Source organism: Channa argus, chromosome 23, assembly GCF_033026475.1.
Source record: "Channa argus isolate prfri chromosome 23, Channa argus male v1.0, whole genome shotgun sequence".
NCBI lineage: Eukaryota > Metazoa > Chordata > Actinopteri > Anabantiformes > Channidae > Channa > Channa argus.
In genome coordinates this window covers 7,872,083-7,898,498 of record NC_090219.1, presented here as the reverse complement: position 1 = coordinate 7,898,498, position 26,416 = coordinate 7,872,083, and the positions used below count along the sequence as shown (strand labels likewise).

The 26,416-nt window shown below is 38.2% G+C and overlaps 2 protein-coding genes across 8 annotated transcripts in view; both read left to right on the top strand.

The window, feature by feature from the left end:
* Positions 1-241: 241 nt before the first annotated feature.
* On the top strand, positions 242-11,932 carry LOC137108672 (T-cell surface antigen CD2-like). 6 transcript variants are annotated; one of them, XM_067493549.1, is made up of 9 exons: positions 242-406; positions 1,212-1,296; positions 6,288-6,581; positions 6,979-7,058; positions 7,473-7,644; positions 8,020-8,079; positions 8,210-8,287; positions 9,370-9,635; positions 9,813-11,932. In XM_067493549.1, exons 2-9 carry the CDS (start codon positions 1,215-1,217, stop codon positions 9,891-9,893), a joined length of 1,113 nt encoding a protein of 370 aa, XP_067349650.1. In that variant the 5' UTR covers positions 242-406; positions 1,212-1,214; the 3' UTR covers positions 9,894-11,932. The 6 variants fall into 6 exon arrangements, with proteins under 6 accessions (XP_067349650.1, XP_067349647.1, XP_067349648.1 ...); XM_067493546.1 differs by having other exon boundaries at positions 1,209-1,296; XM_067493547.1 differs by lacking the exon at positions 242-406 and adding an exon at positions 429-824 and having other exon boundaries at positions 1,209-1,296.
* Positions 11,933-15,856: 3,924 nt separating this feature from the next.
* ptgfrnb (prostaglandin F2 receptor inhibitor b) overlaps positions 15,857-26,416 on the top strand; it is a 57,235-nt gene continuing 46,675 nt past the window's right edge. Inside the window, exons 1-3 of one of the 2 annotated variants that reach the window (XM_067493162.1) lie at positions 15,857-16,238; positions 21,307-21,419; positions 21,879-22,137. In XM_067493162.1, the coding sequence (XP_067349263.1) occupies positions 16,193-16,238; positions 21,307-21,419; positions 21,879-22,137 (418 nt within the window). In that variant the 5' untranslated portion in view covers positions 15,857-16,192. The remainder of the gene's footprint in view (positions 16,239-21,306; positions 21,420-21,878; positions 22,138-26,416) is intronic. The other variant, XM_067493161.1, reaches the window with a different exon arrangement.

Sequence of the window (26,416 nt, the reverse complement as noted above, 5' to 3'; positions counted from 1 at the left end):
CACAAAATATGTCAATGTAAGGGCCTGCGATCATTCATTATATAAATTTCTCTCTGGTAATATTTATAACTTTATATTATAAATAATATTAAATTGTAGCTGTACTTGTTTAGAACTAAAACCAGCACTTTGAGATACTGAGTTGTTATTGGCTCAGAAATTGTGCTACTTGTCAGAAAACCACAACCTGATGTAAATTCAAGATAAGTTACATACTGTTTGGGTTTGCACTTTTCCATTCGCTCATGCATTGTCCCACAGCAGCAGTGCGCGTTCAGGAGAATTTGTTCAAATTATATAGGTGATACACATTTTAGCCCATCGGGAATCATTGCATTTAGAGTAACAGAGTGAAGGTGTGTAGCAGCGGGGGTTTACTGTCCGTCATTAAGTCAAACCTTTAAAGGTAAGATGTTTAATCTACGTGGATTAGACATACATTGTGCTCTGTGAGTGTAACTGTTAAATGCTGGCGTCTGTAAAACTAGTTAAGATGGTCGATAAAGTTTCGGTTCATCTAACATATCATAAAAGGTATTTTCTGTAAAATTATTGTTTTAAAACTTCTAAACACAAAACTATGCCGCTACTAGAGAAACCTCTCTTTGTATTTGTAAAAATTGTTACTTGCAGTTGAGATTTCTGTCAAGGCTGGTATATGGATGCATGCTGCAGGTTTTAATGGGGCAATGTAGGTCAAAAAGCTATGTTTGAACAAAAGATGATGTAAGGATTTTGATCTAAATGAAATGAAGCTTGAAGGTTTACAAAAATGGAAAATGATATGAAAACAAAGGGCACGATGCTGGGACGGTAAAAAACAAGTAAGGTCAGTATAATATATATGTTTGTAGGTTGCTGATGATAATTGATACTTCAAGTGTAAAACAGAAATTGGTATTACGAATATAATTTTGGGCTTAGTTTGTATTTTCATTTTAAATGTAGCTCACAGATTATATTTATAGTTACTGAAACAGTGAATTTAGAACAATAAGCATGCTGCACTTCACTCTGTTCTAAATATGACATTTGCTTTTGTGCTACGTTCTTAAAAGGAAATGGGGCCTCTTGGATCACTTCCTCTAGAAACATTAAACACACACATAGCCATAGTGACACATAGACACGCACGCACGACAAAGATGTTGATCTACCTCTGACAGGAAATAACCTTGTCAATGGAAATTGCCTGTTGTTCTCTTCAGTAGAATATGTCGAGGATGGCAACGAGAATGGCTGCTGTGTCCACCATTACTCTTCTCCTGCTTTCTTGCTCCGTCATCACCTCCACAGGTACGGTACACTTACATTTTCACATCTTTTATTCGTATTTAGTAGAACTGGTTTTGAGTTCATTTCAAATTCCCTGACCCCTTGTAAAGGAAATGATTACAAAATCATGTATCACTCATAAGTATTTTTCACACTTATGTACTTTTTATGTCTAACAAAAAGTGAATTGAATAAGATTTGTTTTGCTGTTCTACTACTTTAAATACCTTATGATACCAGTCTTTCCAAGTCCATTTACGGTTGTCTTTCCATGGTGCCACTTGATTTATATTTATGGTGTCCAAATCCCACTTACTTTGCTGTTTAGTCATGTGGCATGGACTTTTATTCCCTCTGACTTACTGAAAGTAAATGTAAACTAAATGTAAAAACACATGAAAATCTAAAACAGTTATAAAAGTTACCTTGGCATTGTTTCAAATAGGTAGGAAATCATCTAATTGTGCAAGAATACGGGATTGCTCTCTTAAATGTGACTACTAATTAAAAACTATAACACATTTGGATAGTTTTGGTCCAAATTAAATTCAGTTTGTACAGTAAGTAAATGATCAAATTGACCGAAAAAGAGGAACCAAGATAATGCTGTACAAATGGGCAGGGCTGGAGGTTCAGTTCCCACTAAAGATTGTGATCCTGGTGTGTGTGTGTGTGTGTGTGTGTGTGTGTGTGTGTGAATTGGGGGGAATCAAATTGATTTGTACTTAGTAAAAATGTCTTTTAGAGATGTGTTTTTTCCTGATGTGTCACTGTGCCGTTGGTGTTACTTAAGCAAAAAGATGTGCTGCAATTGTTGCAGTTGAAAGAAAATTCCTCTAGCCTCTACCTGTATTATATCAGGATTAAAAAAAAAAAGTCACACAGAAGTGCGAGCTGCAGCAGAAATACGCTGCTGATGTGGTAACTTTGGTCTGAAATGAGGTTACACAGGATGAACAGCAAGCAAAGCTAAATAAATTTAGTACATTAGACCTACAGAAGTAGCAAGCAATCAATACGGAAGCACATATATGATTTTATTCCACTGTATACAAAAAATAGAATTCATGTATTTGCTGCACAAATACGTATAAACCACAGAGTGAAATGCCTAAACATTATCAAATTTATGTAGTTTTTCTTTTGAATTTCTCTCATGTAAAATTATTTTAAAAATTGTTACATGAAGAATTCCTGGAAGATATACACAAAGTGGCTGGTTTTAAAAAATCAAACTGTACAATTATTTTAACGTTTAACGAACTTACTACTACACTGCGAATCCATCAATATCACTAAAGATGCATTTGATATATGCTCAGCTACATAGATGATACAATATATTTAGCAGTTTTAGGTGCTGCAGAGCAACAGTTCAGATTCCGTTGTCTCCGATTTTTAAATGTCAAAGTTGAGCCGCTTTGTTAGCAGGTTGAAACCACGGAGGCGTAAAGATGCGGTGTTCATACAAAGCGTTTACACATTCGTCTGTAACTTCCTGGAATTACTTTTTAATCTGTGGTTATGACAAGCTGCTTCATTTAATCATGAACAATTACTTTTATATAAATTAAATTTATAACACAGTGATACTTAAATAACTTGATTTTGATGTAATTTTAAAGACGTGTTAGTGGTAGCCTATAGTTTATTGAAGGAACTATTCAAATTACTTGAACAATTAATTAGAAATTGGAGCTCTGTTGAAGTAGAGAGCAGAAACGTTTGTGTCCAGTTTCCCCAACCCCAAATGTTGTGCATGTAATTTTGGTTAATAATGTCAATATCCAGATACTTTTATCAGACATTTCCTACATCTCATAATTTTATACATGAAAACTCTTGTCATATCTTGAGTTAAAACCCTAAATGCAAGCAGCTTGTTGTCTTAAAATTCAAAGAGTCAAATGTAAAAACCTTATCGTCATTTACTGTCACTGGAGTTTCTATTTATGCAGTGTTGGCTGTTTGATGATTTGTATAATGCTAGAAGGGATGTGAGGGGCGGTTGCAAGTAATGGTGCAAGATAAATCAGTGGAACATACTGATGCTTCTGTTATCTTAATGAAACAACAGTTTCAACCCGAGATAGTTGTGAGGCTCTGAAAACCAAATAACATTTGATGAAACTGAACTATTTGGGATGATGCTCTCTGGTGTCAGAAGACGTTGAATACTGAAGCTGCGATGTCCATGCTGTCTTGCTGCCAGGCTGGGTTCTGAGCTTCGCCTCGCTGGCTAGTTCAGTTTTATTCTTTTAGCAACCACAAAGTTCGTTTTTTTCATCTTCACAGTGTGGTTTGTCTTTCTCAGAGAGCATCTTTAGCCAGATGACTAGCTGATTCACTCTGATGCTGACTCACAACCCAGCGTAGCTAGCAAACCAGGCATCGTTAAAAACCACTTGAACAACTCAAAGTGTGTTCGGGAAAACTGGTGTATGTAAACAGCAGAGTTGTTAGGTTAGTCAGATAGGTTTTAGTTATACATTTATATATATTACAGGATTTATGCATCTGATTATTTATGTCTTATGTATTTAATTGTCAATAATTTGTTGTTTCACCATTCTGGCAGAGATAAATACATTACATTAGTCCTGTTAATAATTAAGTTTTAAGTAAATAATTTAAATGCTGCTACATATGAAATTTTTTTGGCAAGTAAAATTTTGAAAGAAATCTAATTTCTGGTATCCACAGTTTGTGACTTGTCAGATAAAGGTATTTAAACTGTTTACTCGTATGTAAAATGTCATCTAGGTTGTAGTACATTTCCATCAAACCTGTTAGCTGTTGTGGACATAAACAGATTATACTGATTCAATTTTGCCTTAACGCCACAGCGGTGTTACATGGCAGGTTACCCGAGTCACCCAGAGTTGTTACACCAAATACTGAATTCAAACAGACTGACTTTTTCACTCCAAAAGGTGCAAGAGCAAGCTCCCACTCATGGAAACATAAAACATCGATCTTGTTTAAAAGGACTTAAAGCCCCGATTATCGTGGAAAATATTAATGTTCTTTCTCATCAGATGGTGATTCATACAACCAATCATTTTCTTTGGGTGGCCTTCACAGAAAATGAAACTGTCACAGACATATTTTTGATGCTGTTGTGTTATTATTTTCTATAGCCCACAGTTTTTTTTTGCTTCACAATAGCTCTGACCTTCACCTGTACACAAACATGAAATCAAGGTTGTGTTTCACAGCAGACTGTGGTACGAACAGAGATTAGATACATCTCACATCTTCTGTACAGCTGCAAAGTTTCTTTTCATAGACTTTTCAATGGTGCACTGACACACATACACACACATTCTAAAAGCAGGGAAAACAAACTAAGAAAAAAGTAAATGTGAGCAAATATGTTGACGTAAGTAGAGTTTTTTTCAAGAAAGGAGAATTGGACAATGTACTTAGAAGGATTAAAATATGCTGTTTGATGTGGGCGTAGGACGGGCTGTTTGACAAGAAACTGTGCTCATCAGTTTCTCCTTGTGCTTTAGATGAAGCAAACATGAAACTGATGCCGTCATTAACTAATTCTCAAATTACAAACGCCAAGTCTCGGCATGGTAGCAATTGGATGTCACATATGGCGTAGGAAAACATGTTCGACCCTCGTCAGCACTGACATTACACAATCTAGGAACCTTGTCATCAGCCCCTCTGTTTATTTTTAGAGCAACAGCCAGTCGTGGAAAGTAACAAAGTGGAAGTACTACTTGTACTTTACTTAAGTAGATTTAATTATGGCTATTTTAAATTTTACTTCCCTACATCTAAGAGCAAAAATCAGTACATTTTACTCCACTACATTTCTAATCAAACTTGCACTACACGTTAATTAACCACTTTGTCCATTTTTTATGAAAACGTGTCAAAAGCAACACAGGACTAGCTGCAGTGTTTTATTCTTGAAATCACGGTGCTGTTGGACTGTTACTGTCACAATGTGATGTTACAACATCACATTGCGTAATTTAGAAATAAAACTGAAAAAAGCATCAGATCATAGCTAAAAAATCTTCAACCCATCATTTATCAGAGTCATCACAGAGAAAAACATAGTTGAGTGCTTTTACTTTTGATACTTAAAATATAAAATAGAAATTATGTATATTCTAAAATATAAATGATGTACTTACTTTTACTTAAGTTGAAATGTCAGTGAGTACATTTTTGTTTGATTATGTGTACATTAGATTAAGTGCAATTTTTGAGTACTTCATCCACCCCTGATTATTATTATTATCCTGTACTCATTACATTTACAGTAAGCCTCTAGTGCGAAAGTGAGGGGAGGGACACTGGGCAGCACAATCACACTGGCAGCCTTTTTGGATCCATCACTAATCCAGTTCTAATGCACGGTTGCATATATAGCCTTTACTCGAAAGATTAGCTAAAAGTTTTATACAGGCATTATATTCTTATAATGCCTGTATGAAAGTATTATTCTAGTATTATTCTTGAGCAAATGTTAGCTGCTTAACTTGTACATAGCACTGATGTTTCTCATCTGGTGTGAATTAACGGTTTACGAGCAAGGTTTAGAAAATTAAAGGAACAATAACAAAAAACTTTTTCCATGTTTGGAAAATGTGTTTTTCTAGCAAATAACACAGAGTTTATGTTTCTATCCTGGTATTTGCCATTATGTGGGATTTTCCATGGTCTTACTGACTCTACCTAATGTACAGCTACAGTGGTCTGATCTGCAAAATTGGATGTGGAATAACTGCCAAGTCTTAAAACTTATTTTTCACCATCATTCATCTTCTTTCAGTGCCAGGGTTTGGGATGTATGAACTTTTCAGCCACTAGTTACTACAATTAGGTTTAGATTTATAAAGATATAATAATTAGCATTAGCACCAAGGTTAAAACATTTCTCACATGTTATTGTTTATGGCTTTATTAACTTGACTCACTGCCAATTTTGTAATTTGATCTTTCTTTGATTTTTTTGTTTTTTTTGTTTTTTGCATTCTGTTTTAAAGGTTCTTCGGACAAGTGCGATGGTTATGTCGTAACAGGTGGCGAATATTTGGTGCAACTGAAAATAAAGGACCCATCTTCAGTAACGCTAAAATGGTTACTTAATAATACCGTAATCTTTCAACGACGAAAAGGATTAAAAGTTGTGACTGGGAAACAGGACGATGTTGATAATAATGGCTCCCTGAAGTTGAAAAATGTACAAAAAACTATGGCAGGGAAATACAGCCCACAGGTTTATGAGGAAGATGGAACATTGTTACCTGGCTTAAAGGATATAAATTTATGTGTATTAGGTAAGTAACGTCATTGTATGTAAATTTCCTCGGTTTATACATTTATATCTTGATACATCTTATTGTTTCTCCTGCTGCCATGCAAGTAAATGTAACTATGTAGCTTTATCTGTTTAATATTTTTACATTGACATGTACCTGATATTAATAGTTTTTTAAAATATATTCAATATTGAGACCAGAGTGATGCTTGTACAGTATGTGTGCTGTGTTGCATTAGATGCTAAAGTTTAATTAACATTAATAATCAAACATCACAAAACTGCTTGTTGTTTAATATTGTGTTATTAATTCATATCACTACATCCATTTTTATTATTTATTTATTATAATATGATAATTACACTGTCTCTAAAATGCATACAAGGTTTGGTCTAATCAAAATTTACTCATGCAGACCCTGTCGCCAAACCCACTGTGACGTTAAGCTGTTCTAAGGACAAATCAAAAATCACATTTTCCTGCAGTAATGTTAAGGTGAGAACTAATGTATAATATTTTTTTATTTACAAAGCAGCAGCAGGGTTGTGAGGAGCATCGTCCAAACTATTCTCATAAAGATGTGTTTCTAGAATCCATTGACAGGAAGGGTTCAAAACAGCGGCAGCCAAACTTGGCCCGCGAGCCCCTCCCCTGTTTGAGAAAAAAGAAATACAAAATGAATAATGTACTTAGTTTTTTCTGTAGCATACTCGATACATTAGATATAAAGAAATGTGTACGTGTCCTTAAAATGTGATTGGACCCTGTTTTGTGGTCTAGCCGAACATTTTATCTTTTGCAGGTTTATATTGTCCGAATAGATTGTATTCCAGTTTTACTTTTTTGTTATTTTGATGATACAAACTTTTATTCTATTTATAATCCATTAATCATATTTTTATCTAACAGGCAACGGATAACAGTGTTGAGTGGCTTATGAATGAAAAGGTGCTGAAAGAGAAAGGAACTAGCATTACAAAAGATGCTAAACAGGTGGAAAATGACTCCTTCCGCTGCAATATTTCTAACCCCGCCAGCTCTGCGATCAGTGACTCTGTCAAACAAAAGTGCTTTACATCCCGTGAGTATTAATCAGTGGTTACTACAGCCGGATGCCTCAGGCCTTTAGGAAACAATGGGATGATCTCACATGGTCACATTTGGTATGAACTAGAGTTAATTACATACAAGAAATGTTAAGTGTACAGTTTAACATTAATTTTGTGTAACATATTGCATTATTGTACCTTAAAAAGATTGATACATGCTACGTTGATGCTTTTAATCTAATCATTAGTGTTCTGGCCTGACTAGATTGCACCGTGGTAACGTTTTGACAAGAGGCACATTTATCAGTTGTCCATTAAATAGCTTCACTTTCCAAAAGTAAATGTTAATAAATGTAAATGTGAGCATTTACTCAGTGTGTTTCTTCTCTATGTCTTTCTTTCATTAGCCCTTATCCCTGAAAGGTTATTTGGCGTGAGTATCTGGATTTTCGTGGGCTGCGGTGCAGGTATATTGTGTTTGCTGTCCACAGTTTAAGCCTGTCAGTATTATTTAGCAGACTTTATATACTAATGCATCTTTTTAAATGTATATATCTCTACTCACTGTATAATCTATTTATTGTCCATCCTTATCAGGTATTGTTCTGCTGCTGATTATCATTGTCATTGTTTGCTGCATCTACGCCAGACGGAAGAAAAAGACAATCAAGATGGGTAATGGTCATATTACATGTCAGAAACTCACACTCTTGGTTCTAACCACAACTTTAATCCCAAGTACCAGAATGCATTGTGGGCTGTACAGTTTTTATATTTCAATGGATAAAGATTAAAATACCTGTATTTTGATTTACATCAATATTGATTTATACAATGCACAAACTTACTTTTTAGTTTAATTTGACCACGGATGTTTGCAGAGTTGCAAATGTTAACAAAACAAATCCATGGGACGCACAAACAAACCATTATTGAGTTTGACATTAAATTCATAAAACAAAAGCTACATTAGTTTTAGGAATTTCAATTATGTTTTATTATTCATTAATATATTGTCTTGGGAAAATATATAAACAATAATCCAAATTCCATTAGCATTCTTTAAATTAAAAATTACAAATACAGTAGTAAGAAAGGATAAGTGGAGTTTTTGTGAACAACGTGGCTCCAGGTTAGTTTGTACAACTTATAGACAAAAGGTTAAACCAAGTTAACATAATTTGCTGGGACACACCTCATGTCAGTTGGTGTAGTGCGTTTGTGGAGCATATTCTCAAACAAAATGTGAATAAGGTTTGTGTAAAACACTTGAAAACCTGGTAGGTTGTAGGTCTGGGGCCTTCGGGCTCCTGGCACCTCTGGCTGTCTGCTAATCTGGCCTTCCAATGTATTAAACAGTACGAAGACCAACAGCTCTAAATGTAACCATCATTACCTGACTGAGAGATGATAATAAGCATGTGGTCTGAGACTTTGATGCCTTGTGGTTATTAAGCATGTGGTTATTATTAGCAGTTGCAAGCAAACCATGTAAACTGTAGCACGACCACAATATGTTGCTGAAAGTTCAATGTATTGTGTCAATCACAAAGCAGGTTAGGTTTTCTGGTAAATCTTGTTTATCGTCTTATTTAACCCCAACCTTCAGAACCACATGGGACTAATTGTATTTGAGGTGGTACACTGATAAATAACATTACATGTAAATTAATATAAACATAAAAAGATGCACATGCTGTGAATGGTTAACTCAGGTGGTCAGACGCGGCATCTATGCTAATTTTCTTCTTCAACAGATGAGGAGGAGCTTCGTTTGGGCTGGACCAGTGAACAACAACAACAACAACAACTACATCATCATCATCATCATCATCCTCCTCATCAGCAACATCAGCATCATCAGCATAATCATCCTCCTGATCATCATCACCATCACCAGCAGCAGCCAGCCGGCCACACCGGTCCTCGCCAACATCGCTCTAAACAGCACCGTGAGGCACGTCCCAGAGCCCCCGAACCCTCCAATGGTCGCCCTCAGCCCAGCCCAAGAAGAAATGCCGAGGTACGGGGGTAAAGTAGATGTAGAGGATAATTGCAGGTGTAGGTGCACGGAGACATGGCCGAAATGAAGTCAGGCAGGGCAGAAAACAAAAGAAGCCAGAAAACTGTTGCAGTGTTTTCACACTAATCATAGACTGCAGTCAGGGGGCTGACATTTCCTTCTTTCACTTCCCTTTAGGGCCCCAGACCTGTTGTTGATAATGATGACGAGCAACCTCCTCCTCTGCCTCAGCCTAGGAAAAAAACACCAAAAGTCTGATATCAAGTGAGTGTTTATGTACTGTAGCATAAACTTTTAATCTGGGTTCACATGCATGTCCTCATTCTTTTCTTTCTGTCCACGTTTGACTTCTCTTAGTCTTTTTGCTCTACTGGTGTTCCTGTCCCAGTAACGAACACAAAGTCATCCATGATCCAAAGGTGGCTTCTACTTTTAAAAGCTGTGTGTAAAACTGCTTGTTAAAAAAAAAATCAAACTATACATTTATTTGAAACTTTCAGTTTTATGTATTTATTTTGTTAGGAATGTTACAACAGAACAACTGTTGTCTTTCTATGAACATATCAATCTATTCAATCATTGTTACAACTCAATTCCCTTATTGTACTTGAAATGTGTTTATTATTTAAGAAATGACATGCAGTTGCCACTTTTAACTTTTAAAACTGCTTTCACATGAGTGTATTCATCGATTGATATCCTCACGTTAAATGTACCCTCTTAGTTTTAACCTTATGTATCTTTTCATGCACATGCAACTTCATATTGACTGTAATATTTGTTTTATGTCTGATTTTATTTTCATATATAATAGTTTTTGTGCGAATTGAGGACTCTCATGTTTGTTTGCTAATTGTGAGACTTCAACCAGCAGCTGTTGAACATACACTATATTGCCAAAAGTATTCGCTCACCCATTCAAATAAATGAATTCAGGAGCACAAAGCAAAGTCCATAAAGACATGGATGAGGGAGTTTGGTGTGGAAGAACTTGACTGGCCTGCACAGAGTCCTGACCTCAACCCGATAGAACACTTTTGGGATGAATTAGAGCGAAGACTGCGAGCACTGTGTATTATGTATTTCATAAACACACTCCTAAAACTCGTGGAAAGTCTTCCCAGAAGAGTTGAATCTGTTATAGCTGCAAAGGGGGGGCCGAGGTCATATTAAACCCTATGGATTAAGAATGGGATGTCACTAAAGTTCATATGGCTCTAAAGGCAGTAAGCGAATACTTTTGGCAATATAGTGTAGCTTAGCGTGACCACTGGAAACACACAAGGCACATGGCTACTTCACATGTCCAGCATTTCTTGAATGCATTGGTTCTGCATCCTCAGAAATCAACGCTAAGCATCTGAAATGTGACCATAGGGAGAAAGAGGTGGCTGATCCTAGTAATTCTACAGTATGTCTCAATCCTCTAGATATACACAAAGTACGTAAGCAACTTACTTTGTTTGCTCAAGATAACAAGATAACAACAAAGATAAGCCAAGGCAGCTATTTCCATGTGTTTCCAGTCTTTATTCTAAGCTAAGCTGCTGACTCAAGAAAGTCTAAATGCTAGTGTCAAACTATCAAACTGTCCAGCCATAACGTTTTTGAGAATTTTATTCACATTGTGGACAAAGGGGCGGCTGTAGCTCAGTTGGTAAAGGCAGTGGTCCATGGGGGCAGTCGTTCGATGCCTGGTCCCGGTTACATGTCGTAGTGTCTCTGGGCAAGACACTGAAACCCTAACAGCCCATTCCCCTCCCCAGCGGTGAAGTGCCGGTCCTTCCCCAGTAGAATTTGGGGAGAGTTGCGTCAGGAAGGACGTCCGGCGTACAAACTCTGCCAAATCAACATACAGACAATGATCCGCTGTGGCGACCCTGAACTCACGGGATAAGCCGAAAGGATTAAAAAAATTTCAAAATAAATTAAAAAACATAAAATATAATTCCCATTGTGGACGAAAGTGATCTGCAGAGAATACTGCAGTAGCTTTTAATGTCAACCTTCTTACTGTATATATGCAGTTCTTTAATTTTTAATTTTTCTCTATTTGTATTGTTAAATGTTGAATCCTTTAACTGTGGTAACATCTGGTACAAAATGCACATAGGCAGGTTGCATAACCTTTTTTTTTTTCAAACTTTCAGGTATGAGAAAGTATTTCTATTTTAATCACAGGCTAATTAATCTGATCAAAGCAATAAAGGAAATTAATGGAAAGAAAATGACATTATCCAAGCCTGTATGCAATGAAGGTTTTTCATGCAACTTAAATAAACTATAAGCAGATCTAATTAATGTTGCAGACTGCGTCATTTTCACTTTTGCAGCTTTTCTGTGGCACAGAATCATGCACCTTGTGTGTATATGTGTGTGTGACTCGCATATGCATATCCTGTCTTTTCGCTGAAAATGCGGTTGTGGTTTTGAGTGTTTGTTGTATGTGCCGAGCTGCTTAGTGCAAGATGGTGTGTATGTCTGTGACTGTGTGTGTCTGCTGAAGGTTTTCTTGTACTTGCACCTTCATGGCAGCAAAAAACTGTGAAATTCTGAGTTAAGGACTTGGCACATCTTTTGTGGGGTCGTCTACTGACATTGGTTTTTATACATTTCATTGTATCTTGACAATCTTTACTCTCTGCGTCCCACTTCTCTGTCTCATTAAGTTCTCCTGCTGTGGCTAGACACCCACACACTGCTGCTGTGAACATATTTTTACACGTTTCATTCCCCTAGTTTGTTCTCTTGTTGTCAAACAGTTTAATAGGAGGTGTTAGGTAAATTAAAAGGAAGCTTAATGTCAAACTTAAACAACTCATCACCTTTACTCTAGTGATTATTCAGAAGGTATTAGGTTTAGTTGGTATGGTGTTAAATTTCACGCTCACATTCACATCTACTTCGAATTTAACGTGCATCTCTTTAGACTGGTAGGAAACCAGAGTACCTAAAAAGAAAACCCACAAAAGCACGGAAGGAAAATGCAAAGTGGACACAGAAAGCCATAGCGGTCTAAGAGTCAAACCAGGGACAGTGCTTACCACTCCACCACCTATGATTGTTATTATTAATTATGATTATTTATGATTGATGGTGCCCCAATTCCAATCACCCCGAGTTCTGTGTTTACCAAAAACGTATCATTAGTCCTGACAAGAGACATTTGATTATTCATTTGAAGCGAATTCACCCTAGAGCTTACGTCTATTGATGTAAACATCAATAGGACTGTAGCAATTTTTTCAATGTTTAAGTAGTAATCACTTCTGTGTGGTCAAGAAGATAATTTAAGTGTGTTTGCTTTTTGAAGGTAAACGGTCTGCATCCATATAGCGCTTTTCTACCTATTGGCACTCAAAGCGCTTTACACTGCTTCTTGTTCACCCATTCACACTCACAATCACACACACACACATACACACACCAGGGGGGGAGGTGCTATGTCGCTGGCCAACACTCACTGGGAGCAACTAAGTTGGGGTTCAGTGTCTTGCTCAAGGACACTTCAACATGTGACTGGAGGAGGAACCAACAACTGTAAGATTGGTGGACAACCGCTCTACCTTCCTGCACCACAGTTGCCCCACAGGTAAAATGCTGTTTTAAAGGTTTAGTGAAAGAAGTAGATGTAAATATGCATGATACTACCAAAGTCTTAGGCCACCATTACATTTGCTATGAAACCATTGTGTCATTGTGATAACATAAGCCAAACCAAACAAAAGCATTTATTGTAAATTGAGAAAATTATTTGTTAATTTTTTTATTCCCGTGCATATTATACATTTTCTGGATTTAAAGATTAGGAGATTTCTGCAGTTTTTTCTATAAATTGCTTGATAAACGGCTATAACAGCTAAATATCGGATAAGATAAAAGTATTTGTATCTTAAGTTTTCTATCTTCATAAAGCTTCTATGGAATTTTATATTTTAAATGATTTAGCCTTCTCTTTCAAAATGAGGAATTGCTTTTGTGGTTCAAAAGTAAAAGCAAAACAAAAATCACCTTTTTTCTCCAAAATGTTAAGCGTTGCTGGTGATACTGTCTAAAATTGATGGTCTTGTGACTGCTGAAAAGTTCCGACAGGATTTAATTCATCATGCCATCTTTCTGAAAAGGGTCTGATTGAGAACACTTCTGCTTTTAAGAATTACAGTGATCCCAAGCACATTGCTAATGCTTATTAAATGAAATTCAATAAACAACTGACTGCCAGAGACTGATGTCCTCAGACTCCAGATTTGAATATGATAGAGTGTGACAGTATGACATCACTGGGACAGAGAAAGACGACGTCTGGGAAGCGCTGAAGAAAGCCTGAAGTCTCCTCAGAAATATTCCAAATGAGACTTTAAGACCTTTACAACAATAGTGTAAATAAACCCAAATCCATAAATGAGCCAGATAGTAAAAGCGCGTGTGAAAGAAAAGTTACTGCTGCTCTTAAGTTTACACCTTTCGTCATCTTTTAATTTATCGAGCTGTCAGGATTGTACAGTTTATGATAATAGGAAGTTTTTTAATTAGAAAAGAGGGCAGCTTTTGTTGCTGACTGCTGAGGTGTGAAATAGTAAAGCATAAAAAATGTGATGGCACCACCAGGAGGTAAATGTTCCACTTTGATAGCAGCAGTAAAGTGTAGCCAGGAGATGGTGCTGTAGCTCTGTGTTTCCATTACTGTGCTGTCAGGTGAAATGTCCGATTGCACGGTTAGTGTCTTTAACTTCCTGTGTTTGCATGTTTAATCCGAGCTTAATGTTTAAACTTTTGACACCACTGCAAGAAAAAGCTTCACAGCTACAACCTTGACAAATTCGGAAAGAATTTCTGACTTTTTGGTTCCACGCACGGATTGTGACTCTATATATTGTCCCATTAATATTTGCCTTTTTTAGGGTAAGCAAGTGTCAAGTGGGAAAGAAACATCAAGTTCAGAAGTTTAGAGGTTTATCATCTAGTCCATTAGAACCAGATCCAGCACCCTGGTTAATGACTGATAACAGAAGACTGCTTCCTGTGTGTGTGTGTGTGTGTATGTGTGTGTGTTAGTTCATTAGATGCCACCATGTTGAGACCATCTACAGTACGCACATGCACGTTTCCACTCTGCAACACATGCACACACTTTAAAAATAGGACACTCAAATGTATCACAGCTGCAGCCCATGACGTTTTAACCTCTGACCCCGAGCTTGCAGCCCCAATCGTCTCACCTCCTCCCCACCTCCTGCCCCTCTCTCTGTGCCTGCAGAGAGACTGACTGAAGGCTGAACTTTGCCCTGCCCAGTGGATCTATGTACATACACAACATGTGTCTGGATGCAGGATGGTAACTCACAACAGGAGTGTGTGTTCTTGTTAGACAGAGCAACATGCAAGGAAAATAAAAATGTGGGCGTTGATTCAATGTTTCTGAGCCACAGTAAACTTTTGTGGACAATTTTTATGTCAACAAAACAAAATTTTTTTCATGGAACTGGGTTTTGTTGTACAATTACATTGCTTGTATAATACAAAAAATATATGTCCTATGGTAAAACTGTGAAGTTAGAAAACATGTATTTTGAGTCCCTGCCCTAAACTCTCCCCTGCTCCTTCAACCTTTGTCCTCTTAAGTGTCACTCTAACATGGTAACTGGTCCTACTACATGTTTTTGACAGCTTACATAGTTTTGACTTTGTTGTTTATCATCTTACTAAAACTAAAAGAGACCTGCAGATATAGGAAGTGTTTTAAAAACAAAAGAATACTGCAAACCAGTGTTTGAGATCAAATTCAGCACTTTTTATATTTTACTTTCATTATTAGGAACAGAGGAAATGCAAATAGTCCTAAAAAAATAACAACAAAATAAAAAAAAAATCATTATTACAATAGTAAAAATGATTAATAATACTAATATAAAATACAGGTATTGTTTCCAAATGTTTGGTATAAATTGACGGTCTCAGAAAAACAATGAGTGAAATCTAGAGGGAGACCTGGTTATAATAATTCCAATACGAGTCTGTTTTGAAGAAATTCAAATGTATTTTTATTCCCAAAACACTAAGAACACAGACATGAAACCTTATTAGGGAGGAGTCTGAAAGAACTGAAGTCCGGGACAGTGATTGATAGAAACTCCATCTCTCTCTCTCCACCACCTGGGACCTCCCAGTTTCTCCTCGTCCGTCACCTTACTTCCGGCCGCTCTCTCTCCCTCTCCCCTCTCCTCTCCCCAGCCTCTCTCTCCCAATCTCGTCAGTCTCTCGCCCCTCGCTCCCATGCACACGCATTCACACAAACCGGTTTGGTGTCAGCGTGTGCACAGTGTGAACGTGCCTCCCCGTTGGGTTTCGGACTCATTAGTGGATTAGGAACCATTGTGTGCGTCCGTTTTGCTGTGCGGCTCCGCCCGGTGTGCGGCACGGACTGACTGCACACACCGGAGACTTTTATTGGATTGTCCGACGGCGGCGGGAGAGGACTTGTATTATTCCATACATTGGACAAAGGAAACGACGTGGAATTAAGGGGAAAAATCAGCGTGGAATAACAGAGAACGAGCATGGAAAGGTGTCTCCTCACATTAGCTTTTGGGCTCCTCGCGCTCGGTAAGAAACGAGTCTTTTCTTGACTGTTAATAGCTAATTAACTCCGAGTCGTGCTCCAGTCAGGAGCCTGATGCGAAACCCTGCTAAAAAATGTGTCCATTGAAACCGTATGTGCTTTTCGGCAAACACACATGCCTCAACACGATAATTCAAAGCATGTTCGACATAAATGTAACACATTGGCCCCTTCGGCGTATATTAAATCAATCGAGCAGTACGTAATTTAAATTCTTTAGAAACTTTTACAACTGGTTCCCAATGCTAGCTGCTGCCACCCGCTGTGGATTTGGACGGGCTATTTGAAGCGGTTCAAGGTGCTAACAGCATTCAAAAGTTGGATTTCATGTGGAACAAACTGAACGCCGAATTGAAGAGCGAATTCAGCTCATTGAAATGAGTCCCACAAACTGTGCTCTTAGCGGTGTTTGCCTGATAGAACAAGGGAAAAGGCGAAAATAACGGGTTGTTAAATGGAGTTTGGCACAAGAGTCTCTCCTCACAGGGCCATATTGCCTGTCTCAGTATTTTCAGTGGGTGACCAGTTACAGTACCCATCATGGGGATTCCAGTCGGTGTGTGAGACAATTACGTAGCTTCAAGACAATATCCATTGAAAAACTGTGTATATAGGGACTGATGGACACTGGAAAGTGGCACAGTGAGAGAGAAAAAGACCAAGTATGAAATGTTTCTTCCAATCATCCTGTGCACTCTGACTGTATTTCCATCAAGGGCAATTAGCCAACATTAGGTGATCAGCTTTGACAAGGGCCCATTAGCCAGGCTCGCTAATGATTACACTTATTATTCAGAGTATATCCATACCAAAGTCAAAGCAGGCTGACTAAGTCGGTGCTTAGTCATTAGTCTGTTTTTCTTTTTTTTTTTTTCTTACCACAGAGACAAACCGGAGCTTATTCACTGTCCTGGTTTCTACCTCAGGGCCGAACCAGGCTAAGCAGAGCGCTGAAGTTGCCACATGTTTATGAGCATAATAAATGCACCAGGTGTGTGTTTGTGTGAGTGAGTAAGAGAGAAAGGGGGACTAGGTTTAAATTACTGCAGTGTAAGATGATCAAATGTCTCCAGCATCTATTCCTGCAGAAGGAGATGTTGCCTCTTAGTATACAAATTACTGCTCTGTTCAACTGTCACGCTTGCTTCAGTTTAATATAGACGCACACAAAACAGGACCATGCAGGGACTCTAAAGATAAACTGCTCTGTGGTCTGAGGAAGTCCCGAAAGACACTAAAAGGATCTGGGTTTACCACCTTGGCATGATATTTGACTCTTGGCGAGACTTTCGCTTCCTTTTATGTAATAACACAGAGCATTTGCATTTTTTTTCCTGTACAGTGATGTATTGCCGACACATGACAACTCAGTGCATTTGTCTCATCACTGGTGAAAGCAGACAATGACTTGCACAATTAAGAGGGTATTGCCAAAACTAGATTTGGACACTCCTGGACACCTGGATTAAAGGAAAAATCTGATCGGTTCATTAACTGGTTTTGGTATCAAAACAGATGAGTTATCAGCGTTTTTCTGTGGCCTCAGATATGTGAAAAGGTTCCCATCTCACTCCATATTCCCATTGATGTTTCAGCACACAATCATAAACAAAGGAGTGTCACATATAACTGCAAAGCCTGGATTTGGTTTTACCGCTCCACATAAGATGAACAGGTGGCAAACAGCCACTTAGCTCTCAGGGCTCAACCCACCCAACTCCAGCTGGAGCTCCAGACATGTCTTCCCTTGCCACTGTGAGGCTAAATATCAGATTTTTTGGCCTTGTTTTTAACAAAATTTTAGTCGAGTATCACACATCCTGGGTGTCTTCAGGCTCCACTCGCTGTGCATTTGTTCCAGGAGAGACAGACAGGATGGAAATTGACTTTGAAAACCATAAATTTCAGCACCTGGTGAAGCATCTTGCAGTCTCTCATTTTAAGTGATGAATGGTGCTATCAGTTTTACACACGCGCACAGCATGCACACAATCTATGTACTGTACATACATTATACTGCAGTCTTACTGGGCCTTTTTAAATGCAAAGTAAAGTGTACACATTGCATAAAGGAAATAACCATTTGAGGTTTTTTTAGTTCTGCTTTTTTTTTTTTTTTGCATATGTTGGACAATCATTTGCATTAGTCATGCATATTAAAAAATACTCCGGGAAGTGATTCTGAACTTAGAATTTTCTAACTTAAGAACTCAGTGGTGCAGAAATGTTGTGGTTCAGACTCGCCTTATACTGGATTTTCTTTGAGTAGCAGGAATAACTTATTAGCTTGAGGTGTGACAACAGCCCATGGTAGATTTTGAAGTTTTATCCTTTTTTTAAATTTTTTTTTTTTACATCAAAGCTCCAAAGTATTAAAAGATTCATTTTTTTTCCCACTGTTACAAATGTGTTGTAGCTGTCAGACTCCCCAGAGACCAACTATTTGGAAATCTCTCTGGCTTATCGGAAATGAAGTTCAAAAAGTTAACAGATGAATTAAACAGCAGACTACTTTTGACAGACATGGTAAGCGGACGCTAGGAAATACAGTAAGTTTTATGCTGTTCTTATTTCAGTGTGAATTCTTACTTACTAAAGCAGAAAAAAAAGCTCACACTCAGCAGGCTCACACACATAACACCAGGCCACCTGCCAAAAAAACTCAACTATTGATGCTCCTGCTCAAGTATTGATGGCTCGTACAAGCACAGGGCTCGTTACAAAGCACATCCTTAAACAAAGCTGATCCGTGGTGCAAAGAAAACCTTTGGAAAAAACACTTCTTGCTCTGCAAACATGTCAGAGCTGCCAGTTGTTAGTGTGTCTTAAGCAAACAAGACCTCCTCCTAATTAAAATACAGCATAATTACTATTATTGAAATAAGGTCAATTTTTCCAATGGTGAGGTAACAAAAAAAAAAAAGAATCAGCTCGAGCATTTACTGCCAACTTGTAGTACTTGATACTTGTTTACAGACACATTCAGTCCTTTCACAGCTTTAATGCTCAGCTACTTTAGAATAGCCATTTGTAAGATTGTTAAATAGTAACTTGCAGTGATTTTAAACGTTATTAATGGTTTCTTAAAGAAATGGGAGAACTTCACTGATTTAGCTTTGCATTCGGTTGGAAAGTGTCAAAAACGAACCACAAGCGTCATAATTTTTTAAAAACTGCACCTCCTTGTAAAACCCGACAATGCAACTGGACTACAAACGGTTTTGTTGGAGATGTGGGCACATTACAGGCAGCTAATGTAGCCTTTGGTCTTAACCCTCAAACAGAGATGAGGGGCGAGGTGCAGTGTCTAAGACAATTAGGGCCAAAAAGGAAAGTCAGAATGCAAATCAAATCAAGTTTAATCTTTCTTTTGAGTGAAAACTAACAATTTATGACAAAAACAACAATCTATGTAGCTGAAAAGTTGTAAATAAGTCTCATTTGTTAAATACTGTATTCTGAATTTCATTAGTTATCTATAGTGCTGAATTATTAGAGTATGCTGAGCCCTGAGTTGGAGCTAATGTGTTTGTCCGCATTTTATTTAAAAAAAACTTATTTCATACAAAGCCAGCATCATGTACAGTACTCGAGCATCTCCACTTCACCTTCAGCCGAGTGCAGATATGAGCTTCAGTCCGCAGCTTGTTTTCACTTTCAACCAGCTCTGTTGTGCCGCTACATGCTTCGCTCAGCTGGAATGTCACGAGAGTTTAACACTCAACACTCACTTTGACAGAGGAGGAATGCAACCTGATGGTTGGATACGATACAAGCAAACCATGCAAAGCATTTCGGCGCCACAATCTATTCAATGAACAAAAAAAATAAATTAGAGAGTCACTGTTTTTAGAGCCTCTTGCTGTTTGTTTCTGTTCCGGCTGATCTTCGAAATCTCTTGGAGTCTTGCCATGACCACCATTCCCTCTTCTTGCCAAACAAAATGAAGTGGGCGTGTGTGTGTGTGTACACAGACATTGTGGTTCAGGTTTTACCACCATCTGTTATAATCAATACCACTTAACTGCACACAAGTTAGAGCAAACTCTGTATGTACATGTTGGTTTCGGTTTTGCAAGCTAAAACAAATGGGGCCATTGTGTGCAGACCCTCGTGTAGAGTTGTTCCTTTTTTTCTGTTTGTCAATAGTCCATGTCAGTTTTAGTCCAAGTTGTCTTCCTCAATTGACTTAACTTTATTAAACCTGGCCAATGAGGCATCTGTTATCTCTAATAGTTAATGTCGGTTATTAGTCGTTAAGCCTCCCATTAAAACACACACACACACACACACACACACACACACACACACACACACACAAACACAAACACAAACACAAACACACACACACACACACACAATGTTTTGCGTCTTCAGTCTGTTTATTTTGATGGGACTGATTTGCTGTTCCACATATGGATGTGGATAGAATCACTGCACAAATCTTTGATTCGTTATCAGATCAGAGGGGTTTTGCTTATTGAAGTTGCAGACTAAAGACGGCACACACAGCCAATTAGAAATGTGATTTGGTTGTGACGCTCAGTCGGACCTAGTTGTTCCGTGTCGTTCCCAGTCTGGCTCAGTTGTCAGAGAAAATAATTACTGAAAATGTGTGTTGTGCAAAGTAGTTGTTAGTACACAGTCCCTGCCATTTTGCACCACACTTGACCACAGCCCCCAGAGTAGAAACATTGGAAGCTGCTCCATGTTTGTTTTGGTAAAACAACACAAAGTAATTTCTGTTCACACTGGATTTGCATGTTTGTTACTGCTAGACCTTTCTGTCCTGACTGACGGGTTGTGCACCGTGTTTTCCACAATGTGTGCTACTGCCATCCTGTAATGGATGAAAACTCACTAGCCTGAGTTGTTTTGAAGGTGTTGCATTATGAACTGTCTTTTTGTTTAAGTCTTAAGTCTTCAGGTGTGTCCCCAGCTTAGGATGGACCCTTCAAAGAACCAACTCAGCACACACTGTTTATTTCTACAGGAATAGACTAAAAACTTGTTCTTTTATCATTTTCAAAGATATTTTCTCTGTCTCTAAAGGTGGATGCTTGGCACGAGTAGTCAAGGTACCTCCCGGTCCACTAATCCGGGTGCAGGGTCAGCCGGTCTCCATAAGATGTGATGTCAATGATTATTCAGGACCTAGTGAGCAGGTAAATTTCACTGACACGTGCTTATCTGTTTGGGGTTTGTGACCGTCAGGCCATATGTTTGAAGGAAAAGTCTAAAGGTGAAAAGGGCAAAGCTTTGTTGCTGCTCTTTACTTCTCCTTGAAGGAAAGATAAGAGTATTAAAGTGAATTAGTTGGAGTATTTACCACTTGATTGAGGTACTGTAGTGAAACTTTAGAAGAAGGACAGTTGTTACAGGATGTGGAAATAAAACTGTGAAAAAAATGTTAAAAGCTTTTTGTTAATGCATTTTTTTTCAGTAAACAGATTAATACTCCCTTTATAGATTTGTCCTCTGGGGACAATGAATAAATTGATTTCTTTATTATAAAGTGTAATTAATTTTCACATAACTGTAAAGCCAGACAGGGTCACCAAAATCACTGGTCGTGATTATTACTTTGAGTACTTGTATTATTATTCTCCCACTCTGTCCTGTAGGATTTTGAGTGGACTATCTCCAGTACGCCGAGCGCACCGAAGACAAAAATAATCTCCACTTTTGACGCCACCTACTCACACCCTTCCTACAGCAAGCACGTCGCGTCGGGCGACATCTCTGTGGCGAGGCTTTTAGACAACGAGGTGGAGCTGAAGATCGCGGAGGTGAAATCACAGGACGCCGGATTCTACTGGTGTCAAACCCCGAGCACCGACTCCGTTTACAGCGGCAACTACGAGGCTCAGGTCCAACTCATTGGTATGGGAGATGTGTGTGTGTGTGTGTGTGTGTGTGTGTATCTATCAGTTTTGTCTTTGTCTTTTTTACGAGTTCCTATTTGTAATAGCAAGTCCTCTGACCTGGGTTAGCTGTCTTAACTGATTTTATAAGTGTGTGTACGAAGCCTGCATTGTTATATCCTGCTGCGCACACACTCCTGCTGGGTTTAGACAATTACTGGTGGAAAATTTGTCTTTGCACAGACACACACACACCCTGTAAATCTCAATACACTCACACTTGTGATTGGGTGCAGATGTCAGGTGGGAGTAGTTGGCTTGTGTCACATGAGGGCCAGAGAGACAGAAAATTGGACAGTGAAATGCAAAGGCTGGGGACGGATATAAATACCATCACATGGCATAGAATGGAAGCAGTCCACAGGGAGAAATGGTTAATCTCACATGGTTTCTGGTATAATGAGTGGGAACATTGGCAACAGTTGCTTCTAGTTTGAATTATTGTCCTCACCAAGATGTGGAAGGAGAAATGCAGGCCTTTGAGCACCTCTGGTGGCATCTGTCAAACATTTAGCCTGATTGGGTATCTACCAAACATAACCTACACATTAAAATACAGATTTGAGCTATGTGTGTGTGCGTGTGCAACTTATTTAACTAGTATTACGGTATATGTTATTTCCTTCAAACCAAGAGTCAAGTTGGTGCAACCTTTCCTATAATATTGTTGCCATATGCACTGTGTTAGTGAGTTTATAGCATTACACCCAGTTCCTGAAATACATCAGTTATGACCGTAGCCACCTGATATGGATGTCATAGCAGATAGCTGATGGAAAAAGCCCTAATGTGTGACATCACTCACTGTGGTTTGTCTCTATTATTATATCTCAGACATAACATGCTTGGATGTTTCAACCAAAGGAGAGCAGCATAGCAGCGGAGTCTCTTGTTTCAGATTTAAAGTGATGAGTGTAAAAGTCAGCAAAATGGTGCTTTATGTCTAATTTTACCACCTACAGCTTTTGCTACACTAAATGTTTTTAAAAGCAGATTTACAGCGTTAAAAAAATTGTCTGATCTGGCAGTGCTCTTGACTTTCTGTTCTACTATGAACATAGTGTATTCTAATAATCTTAATAGTTGTCTGTCAAATCATGTATTACAAACTTACCAAGCTGTATGACCTCATAAATAAAATAACACTTCCATAGAATTTAGGAAGTGCCCGTTTTTTAATATCGCATTAACATTGCGTTGCTTATTTTGGCCTTGGCTCTTGTATCATATTGAGCACCATAATGAGAAAAGATGCTGAGGAGCGGCACAGCAGGGGGGAAACATAACTAAGTCATTTGCATACAAAACACAATTAACCAAAAACATAACCTGTTTTACAAGAATGCAACCGTCAGTACGAATCATGTGTTTGCAAATGAAACAAGAATGAGGATAAAATCCAGAAGCGCTCGGGCCGATAAGAGAAAAATCACATAAAGCACTTCCTCATGCAGCCTTATCTGCTGGAAATATTATTGTATGTGTTTTTTTTGTGTGTGTTAAATCAAGGCTTAGGCTACAAAAGCACTTAAGTTAAGGTTTAGGAATACAACAAATTTTCATGACCAGTTATTTTCTTGATTAATTGATTTAGTTTTTATTTTGGTAAGCATAAAACACACCCATCCCACCTTCCTGAAGCCCTTCACTAACTAATTCATCTGACCAACAGCATTGAGACAATTCTTTTACTATCAGATATGTCAAAGAAACTTTTCTTTGGCTTTTGAAAGTCTACAGGCAGCACCTGTTTTTTTTTTTTTTCATTTTTGCTTGAATCAATTACAAAGAATGGATTATAAATTTGCTCTCGATGGACTTGAGGCTGTAATTTGAATAAATATTGAAAGTGCTTCCTTGTTCACCTATTAATGTTTAACCAGACCAACTGTCTTTACCTGTCCTTCAACAAGAGCTTTTACTTCCCTGAACATAAGCATTAGTCAGACTTAAGTTGCTAGTTTCAGGAAGGATATTTGATCATTTCATTCTAAAAGGTTCGACAGAATTTTGATAAGGAGTTCAGTGCAGTATTCAGAGCTGTCTAACCTCTTATCTTATCTAACCTGTAGATAGGTTATTACCACAAAACGTGGGTGTGCAAACCACATTTCCCCCCCCCCTGGGAATACTTCATACTTGGGAGTATGAAGTACTCCCAAGTCTTAAAAATCCCACTGTTTGTGGTATTTGATTTCATATCACATCATATCAAACAAAATGTCCTATAATTAGTTAATCTCAAAGCCCCATGCTTCATTAAGTCCTGCAGTTTTAGCTCTAATAGTGGAAAACTACTTTGGCTGCTCCAGGTGTTTGACCTTAGATTCATTATTTACGGAAATCAACCGACTCTGAAGGGTCGGTCCAATAAGGAAGTCCAAAATCCACTCTGACTCAGGCCTGTACTAACACAGATTTGTGTTCACACACATTATCTACATACCTCGCTTCTGCACAGTTTGGACTATTTTCTGAGAAAAGCTCTAGTCAGCATGTTCTCTTCACTCAAATTGTGTTTCTCGCTTGCAGTAATTAGTAATTAAACACGCATTTTAATGCCTGCATTGATTTAAATCCCAAACACACAGGATATTAGTGAACAATAGTTGTATTCTTACGAATGACACATATAAGGGGTTTCAGGAACATTTGAGAAATTAAGTCACAAAGAGGGATTGTCTGACAGCAGGTTAGTTAGCTCCATAATACACCATCATGTTCAGCTGCTTGCCGCTTTCCCAGCACGGCTCCCCAGACACCTTGTTAAATTTAGACCTGAATTAACTAGGCAGCGCTGTTTATGTGTGAAAGAGATTGTGTCGTGTGTATGTAGAGCATATGTATTAGCAAGTAGTGTGTTTTTTAGAGAGCGAAGAGGGGAGTGTTTGTGCGTTTGTGAACGAGACAGTGAGTCGTTAACAGAGATGATGAGTTAGATTTGCTGCTGGAGGGTGTGTACCAGTCGAGACTTGTGCACCACATTCATCAGCGCATGCACACACACACACACACACAGAGCTCCCATCGCCCCACTGAGGCTGTTTGGTTATGTAAGAGACAAGTGAAGTAGAGGTTGCTGAGGGTTTGAAAACTCCTTTCAGGCTAATTTTAATTGATAGAGCAAAACGCAGATTATTCGTCCTGCCTTTGTTATCTGCCATAGATGCTCACATCACTGCAGCAGCAATGTAGGCTCGAACTTCCACTACAAGTCCGTCCACTACTGTCATGTGGATACTCTCACTTTATATACATTATATACATAAAATAGATCCTAACACTCTCAGATGTCATATACTTTCCTGAAAATCAATGCAAGTAGTAATACAAGTATGTGTAATATAAATCTGTTTAAGTCTGCTAAGTAATCATAGAAAAAACTTGCGATAACTCAGGTTTTGCCTTTCTTTTGTCAGTACGAGAATAATGCACTTGTTATGATGTTGGCCAAGCCAAAAATCACAGGGCCAGTCTAATATTTACAGATAGCTCACTGAGTTCATGGCAACATTATTGGACCATAAACACATCACTTTTTTGCAAAACTCTGTATTGAATTAAAAACATGGCTCTCATTTGGATCTAAGGAGTTTTACTGCATGACCTCATTTGGCCCCTTTTTAAGATCTTGGTTGGTAATAAAAAGAAAAATTTAACTAAATTGGAGTTTTCTGCTTCTACAAATTGCAGCTAAAGCTTGCTCCAGCATGAGACTGAAAATGAATCCACTCTGCTCCACCAAGACCTCCCTCTCCCCGCTCTACTATGCTCTTCTACCATCCGTGATGCTTTGCTCTGTGCTGCACTGCTTCAGCTAAAAGTCTTTATCAAATTACGATAAATACTACAATAAATTAGAAGCTGCAAAATTTACTGATCATGCTGAAATTGGTGAAAATCCCTTATTGGCTAGGAGCACAAGCCTCACTCAAAAGCTGTTAGAGGCAGCACTGCTGCCAGTGCTGTTCTCTGATCCTGACTTCACAGGAGGCATCAACAGCACCTCGCCTCCAAAAGATGCATTGCAGAGCATATTTCTACTAAAAATGATTTGAACAACATTTTATATTATAGCTTTACATTAAGCTAAGCTACAGTAGAATTGTCTTGTCTAAAGTGTGCTCACTGTAGCTTTGTTTGGCCCAGCGACAGCAGCATTCGCTCATTGTATTCAGTTGCATATGATCCACAACAAGCACCTGCATGTATTATATTTTTAAACCAAATGACAGTCT